This window comes from Salmo salar, chromosome ssa09 (genome assembly GCF_905237065.1).
Source record: "Salmo salar chromosome ssa09, Ssal_v3.1, whole genome shotgun sequence".
In the NCBI taxonomy this organism is placed as follows: domain Eukaryota; kingdom Metazoa; phylum Chordata; class Actinopteri; order Salmoniformes; family Salmonidae; genus Salmo; species Salmo salar.
Genome location: NC_059450.1, coordinates 73887154 through 73894555, shown reverse-complemented (window position 1 = coordinate 73894555; position 7402 = coordinate 73887154). Strand labels below are relative to the sequence as shown.

At 42.1% G+C, this 7402-nt stretch overlaps 1 protein-coding gene across 1 annotated transcript in view; it reads left to right on the top strand.

The window, feature by feature from the left end:
• Positions 1-2187: 2187 nt before the first annotated feature.
• trpc7b (transient receptor potential cation channel, subfamily C, member 7b) overlaps positions 2188-7402 on the top strand; it is a 66695-nt gene continuing 61480 nt past the window's right edge. Inside the window, exon 1 of the mRNA XM_014212395.2 lies at positions 2188-2839. Coding sequence (XP_014067870.2) covers positions 2394-2839 — 446 coding nt within the window. The 5' untranslated portion in view covers positions 2188-2393. The remainder of the gene's footprint in view (positions 2840-7402) is intronic.

The following is a 7402-nucleotide window of genomic DNA, read 5'->3' as shown; positions in this document are numbered from 1 at the left end:
GGACTTATAGTTTTGAAACCGAAATGTACTTTATGTGGGTAGTATACAATATTATGCGTTGTTTAGAAAATGCCACCAGAGGGCGTCAGAGTTTAACAGGTTTAAGTTACCCATAGTAGCCTAAACTGGAAAACCATAATAAAGCCTAAGTGTAGGCTACAACTTAATTTATTGTGTAGTTAGGTTATGGGGCATATTGGGGACATGTCACTATTTCAAGTGGAACCTATAGCGGGTGATTGACTTTCTGTTATGGAGCTCTGGATACTTCTAGCACAGCTGAGTAAAGTCTACTGGTAGATACACGGGCACAACAGCAGGTGCGTTAATTAAATGATAATAATTAAAACACATGACAGAAACCCTCCCACCAAAATACATTTCAAGTAGGTCTTCACTAAAGGGGTGACCCCGACCCCGTTCACATGGGCCTCCCAAATTGAAAGAAGGGAATCTCTTTCCATAGCAAGCAGACGATGAAAGACAAGGCGATCGTTTCATTCTTTATTAGGCCGGCAGTTGGGTGTCGCCAATCCGTTAGGCCTGTAGCTCTCAACTGGACAACTGAGATATCAGCTGATGTACGAAGGGCTATATAAAAATAAATAAATTTGAAAAATAAATTTGACAAGCTCTTATTTCTAAACCACCAAGGATTAAACCATGTCAGTTAGGGCTTTGCTTGGCCTATATTTAAGAAACCTAAAGCCAGCCAGTTGACCAATTAGAATTGCATTCTGCAAGCATCACCTTTAAAACTCCTATAAGGACCTCATGCTGCACTACGCTCTAATTAATCTACAATGAAGTATTCCTAGTTGTATGCCTATATCAGTTGTATTATTTCAGCCTATATCAGTTGTATTATTTCAGCCTATATCAGTTGTATTATTTCAGCCTATATCAGTTGTATTATTTCAGCCTATATCAGTTGTATTATTTCAGCCTATATCAGTTGTATTATTTCAGCCTATATCAGTTGTATTATTTCAGCCTATATCAGTTGTATTATTTCAGCCTATATCAGTTGTTTTATTTCAGCCTATATCAGTTGTATTATTTCAGCCTATATCAGTTGTATTATTTCAGCCTATATCAGTTGTATTATTTCAGCCTATATCAGTTGTATTATTTCAGCCTATATCAGTTGTTTTATTTCAGCCTATATCAGTTGTATTATTTCAGCCTATATCAGTTGTTTTATTTCAGCCTATATCAGTTGTATTATTTCAGCCTATATCAGTTGTTTTATTTCAGCCTATATCAGTTGTTTTATTTCAGCCTATATCAGTTGTATTATTTCAGCCTATATTAGTTGTTTTATTTCAGCCTATATCAGTTGTATTATTTCAGCCTATATCAGTTGTATTATTTCAGCCTATATCAGTTGTTTTATTTCAGCCTATATCAGTTGTATTATTTCAGCCTATATCAGTTGTATTATTTCAGCCTATATCAGTTGTTTTATTTCAGCCTATATCAGTTGTATTATTTCAGCCTATATCAGTTGTTTTATTTCAGCCTATATCAGTTGTATTATTTCAGCCTATATCAGTTGTATTATTTCAGCCTATATCAGTTGTATTATTTCAGCCTATATCAGTTGTATTATTTCAGCCTATATCAGTTGTATTATTTCAGCCTATATCAGTTGTATTATTTCAGCCTATATCAGTTGTATTATTTCAGCCTATATCAGTTGTTTTATTTCAGCCTATATCAGTTGTATTATTTCAGCCTATATCAGTTGTTTTATTTCAGCCTATATCAGTTGTATTATTTCAGCCTATATCAGTTGTATTATTTCAGCCTATATCAGTTGTATTATTTCAGCCTATATCAGTTGTATTATTTCAGCCTATATCAGTTGTATTATTTCAGCCTATATCAGTTGTTTTATTTCAGCCTATATCAGTTGTATTATTTCAGCCTATATCAGTTGTATTATTTCAGCCTATATCAGTTGTATTATTTCAGCCTAGGCACTCAGGACTTCAACCATCTGAGGGCCTAATTCTTTCTCTCCCAATTTAGCATTTTAAATATGATAGTTGCGTGTGCAGTGTGTTTGTGTGTGTGTGTGTGTGTCTGTGTGTGTGTGGTGTGTGTCTGTGTTAATTAGGGTGGACTTCCCTGTTGTGTGTGCGTGAGAGTTGCTGCGCGAAACAGAGGTGCCATCGGTCCCAACCCGTGCTGGAGAGAAATATAAACTTGTGCCTTCAACTTGTTGAGCCTGACGTGCATATATATATATATACAAATATAAACTTGTGCCTTCAACTTGTTGAGCCTGACGTGCATATATACATATATATGTTCTGCATCTCAGATGTAATATTTTGTCGCTATATTTAAATAACAACTCTAACCTATGCTGCTCACGATTTCTCCCGATGTCTGACAAAGGAGAGGAAAACGACAGCACCGAGCTAGCGCAGCTCCGGTGCTCTCCCTGTCCCTCTCCACCTGGTCTCCCCGGAACCCCCTCTCCTCCACGGCCGCCGGACCTCTTCTCCAGTCCCCCGGTGCTTCGAGACCCAGCCCCGGCTCCTCAGGACTGCCTCCACCCGTCTCAAGAGGGCTGCAAACCTGGGTACTCCCCGCGCTTCACCCCGCCAAAGTTCACCCAGCGCCTGACGAAGACACGCGCTCAGTTCTGCCAAAGTCACAATTCATGCCTAGCAGCCGCCGACGACAACCGCCCGGCAGCTGTCCCCTCGTTTCAGGACCGCGGACAGCGACTCCCCCGCGGACAGGACCAAGATGATTACGCGAACCACTGCACAGATCCAGATAAGCTACTAGAGCCGCCGCGAGACAGCAGCGAGACCCAGCCACCGTGAGTCCACCGTTTTATTCATTGAGACAAGTTTATACCATATTCAAATATGTGGAAACACAATTAGTTGTTACAGAAGGATTCAGTAAACTGCATCATGTGGGGTAGTGTATGTATAGGATACTCAAAATGTTATTCACGATGAGTGAATACAGTAATGCCATATTTTTTGATTGCTTAAATACTGGGATTGTGCAGACATATTCTACCCAGATATACTCCTCCCATTGGTCATGTATGGGGCTTTAGTGTTTTCACCCTGGACCTCAACATAGGCTACAGAGATCACACAGCAGTGGTTGGTGTGTTGTCCAGTGACAGCCTTCTACTGTAGTTCCTTGTTGGTGTGTTGTCCAGTGACAGCATTCTACTGTAGTTCCTTGTTGGTGTGTTGTCCAGTGACAGCCTTCTACTGTAGTTCCTTGTTGGTGTGTTGTCCAGTGACAGCATTCTACTGTAGTTCCTTGTTGGTGTGTTGTCCAGTGACAGCCTTCTACTGTAGTTCCTTGTTGGTGTGTTGTCCAGTGACAGCATTCTACTGTAGTTCCTTGTTGGTGTGTTGTCCAGTGACAGCGTTCTACTGTTGTTCCTTGTTGGTGTGTTGTCCAGTGACAGCGTTCTACTGTTGTTCCTTGTTGGTGTGTTGTCCAGTGACAGCCTTCTACTGTAGTTCCTTGTTGGTGTGTTGTCCAGTGACAGCCTTCTACTGTAGTTCCTTGTTGGTGTGTTGTCCAGTGACAGCCTTCTACTGTAGTTCCTTGTTGGTGTGTTGTCCAGTGACAGTGTTCTACTGTAGTTCCTTGTTGGTGTGTTGTCCAGTGACAGCATTCTACTGTAGTTCCTTGTTGGTGTGTTGTCCAGTGACAGCGTTCTACTGTAGTTCCTTGTTGGTGTGTTGTCCAGTGACAGCTTTCTACTGTAGTTCCTTGTTGGTGTGTTGTCCAGTGACAGCGTTCTACTGTAGTTCCTTGTTGGTGTGTTGTCCAGTGACAGCCTTCTACTGTAGTTCCTTGTTGGTGTGTTGTCCAGTGACAGCATTCTACTGTAGTTCCTTGTTGGTGTGTTGTCCAGTGACAGCATTCTACTGTAGTTCCTTGTTGGGGTGTTGTCCAGTGACAGCCTTCTACTGTAGTTCCTTGTTGGTGTGTTGTCCAGTGACAGCGTTCTACTGTAGTTCCTTGTTGGTGTGTTGTCCAGTGACAGCCTTCTACTGTAGTTCCTTGTTGGTGTGTTGTCCAGTGACAGCATTCTACTGTAGTTCCTTGTTGGTGTGTTGTCCAGTGACAGCCTTCTACTGTAGTTCCTTGTTGGTGTGTTGTCCAGTGACAGCATTCTACTGTAGTTCCTTGTTGGTGTGTTGTCCAGTGACAGCATTCTACTGTAGTTCCTTGTTGGTGTGTTGTCCAGTGACAGCATTCTACTGTAGTTCCTTGTTGGTGTGTTGTCCAGTGACAGCATTCTACTGTAGTTCCTTGTTGGTGTGTTGTCCAGTGACAGCCTTCTACTGTAGTTCCTTGTTGGTGTGTTGTCCAGTGACAGCATTCTACTGTTGTTCCTTGTTGGTGTGTTGTCCAGTGACAGCATTCTACTGTAGTTCCTTGTTGGTGTGTTGTCCAGTGACAGCATTCTACTGTAGTTCCTTGTTGGTGTGTTGTCCAGTGACAGCGTTCTACTGTTGTTCCTTGTTGGTGTGTTGTCCAGTGACAGCCTTCTACTGTAGTTCCTTGTTGGTGTGTTGTCCAGTGACAGCCTTCTACTGTAGTTCCTTGTTGGTGTGTTGTCCAGTGACAGTGTTCTACTGTAGTTCCTTGTTGGTGTGTTGTCCAGTGACAGCATTCTACTGTAGTTCCTTGTTGGTGTGTTGTCCAGTGACAGCGTTCTACTGTAGTTCCTTGTTGGTGTGTTGTCCAGTGACAGCTTTCTACTGTAGTTCCTTGTTGGTGTGTTGTCCAGTGACAGCATTCTACTGTAGTTCCTTGTTGGTGTGTTGTCCAGTGACAGCCTTCTACTGTAGTTCCTTGTTGGTGTGTTGTCCAGTGACAGCATTCTACTGTAGTTCCTTGTTGGTGTGTTGTCCAGTGACAGCATTCTACTGTAGTTCCTTGTTGGTGTGTTGTCCAGTGACAGCATTCTACTGTAGTTCCTTGTTGGTGTGTTGTCCAGTGACAGCATTCTACTGTAGTTCCTTGTTGGTGTGTTGTCCAGTGACAGCATTCTACTGTAGTTCCTTGTTGGTGTGTTGTAAAGTGACAGCATTCTACTGTAGTTCCTTGTTGGTGTGTTGTCCAGTGACAGCATTCTACTGTAGTTCCTTGTTGGTGTGTTGTCCAGTGACAGCATTATACTGTAGTTCCTTGTTGGTGTGTTGTCCAGTGACAGCCTTCTACTGTAGTTCCTTGTTGGTGTGTTGTCCAGTGACAGCCTTCTACTGTAGTTCCTTGTTGGTGTGTTGTCCAGTGACAGCCTTCTACTGTAGTTCCTTGTTGGTGTGTTGTCCAGTGACAGCATTCTACTGTAGTTCCTTGTTGGTGTGTTGTCCAGTGACAGCCTTCTACTGTAGTTCCTTGTTGGTGTGTTGTCCAGTGACAGCCTTCTACTGTAGTTCCTTGTTGGTGTGTTGTCCAGTGACAGCGTTCTACTGTAGTTCCCTGGCACCAGTAACTCAATATTTTTAACAGATTTTTTCTGTCACTATTACTTGTTGTTATTATTTCATGCAATGTAATGTTGTATTGTCAGTTAAAATAGTTGAGTAGGACTATGTCCCCTTTTTGAAGACTGAGTAGGGTGATTCCATCCCCTAACCCCTCAGTCAGATCCAGGGGTAAAACTTTAGTTGGATAGTCTGGATAGTCCGTCTGTAGATGCTCTACAGATGGTCATACTATCAACAAACTATCTGTTGATAAGCAACTGCTTGCTAAGGTTACGGTTAGGGCTAAGGTTCGGTTTAGAATAAGGGTTAAGGTTTAGGCTAGGGTAAGGGTTAGTTGATAGTTAGTTGAAATGTTACTCATAGTCTGTAGAGAATCTACAAATGGACTATCCAAGTTAAGTGCTACCCCAGCGAACCATGTAAGCCTTAACTCGGGCCCTTGACACCACGGGGAGCGTAACGGATTCCACCATAACAGCGTGTTCGTGGTACCTGTCTGTCCTTGAGTTGAGAGAGACTTGATTGATACCAGAGACCGATATGTTAACGGCTGGCCGCGAGAGGAACCGAATCAGGGCCGATGGCTGTGCTGAGTCCAAAATGTAAATGAGCCCGTATGCAAATGAGCCAGTTTGACAAGATAGCCTATTGGAAATGTAGTAGGAGATATTCCCAATGTAGGCCTGCAGTGTGTTTGCGTTTGATCTCTCAGGACCATGTCTGCTCTTTGATACCGTATCATTAACCTTGAAAGCAATGTCTTTGAATAGAGGAAGCATGCATGCTCTCAGTTAGGTCTGACCAAAGCCCAGGCTGAGACAGAACATTGCTAGTTCTTATTCTCTCTTTAATGTAGCTACTGGTCTTTGATCTTACACTGAACATTTTGTTGTGTGTGAGTTTGTGTGTGTGCGTGTTATTATAGTAAACTAAAACTGAAACAAAAACTGAAACTAATTATGAAAAATCTATTTACTAAACTGAAATAAAATAATGAACAAACCCTTTTGAACAACTAAAACTATACAGAAACTATTATCTTCAACTCCAAAACGAACTAAAATAAATTAAAAACCAACATGAATTATGTTATTTTAAAAAATATATATTTCAACTTTGGGCAATAGTAGAATTGGGTTTAATTTGATACTTTTTTTCAAGCTAGTGAATGTGGTGGGTAAATGGAGCCAGGAGATGGTGATGTTTCATAAACACCTTGTTCATCACCATCACTAGCTATCACTATCTAGCAGGGAAACAATTGTCTAGGCAGCTAACTTTATTCTTCTTTCATGTACTACTATAGTTAAAAAGCATCGCATTGTTGGAAACATGGAGAAGACAGGGTTTCCTTCACCATATGTTTTGCACTAGTCTCGTCGCTGTTCCTTTAAATTCCAAGTCTCATTGGGATTGACTTTATAATTTCAACATAACCTATGACCTGACCTGTGTGTGTGTGCATGCGTGCGTGACTACAAAGTCTCAGTGGGGCTACTGGTTGTGGAGTTAATGGTTAATGGATGGTTTCTCTGTTCCTCTGAGCCAGCGTAGATAACAGCCACTACATAGTGTTTACTGCTCTGTCAGCCTGCTCACAGCCCAGTGGCATCAAACGATGTGGGACTGACAACATGAAGAGAGCTCACTGATGCAAAGCGCTGTGTGTGTGTGTATATGTGTATGTGTTTGTGTGCGTGTGTGTATGTGTGTGAGAGCCATCATAGACTGAGAGAAGCAACAGAGAGAGGACCAGGAATACAAACCTAAACTTCTCCCACCAACCTGTCTTCACAGCTTTCTCATTCACCGATTTCTGCACCTTTTCTCTCTTTTCCCCTCTGTTTTCCCTCTCTCCCTTGCTCTCTCTCCCTTGCTCTCTCTCCCTCTCTCTCCCTTGCTCTCTC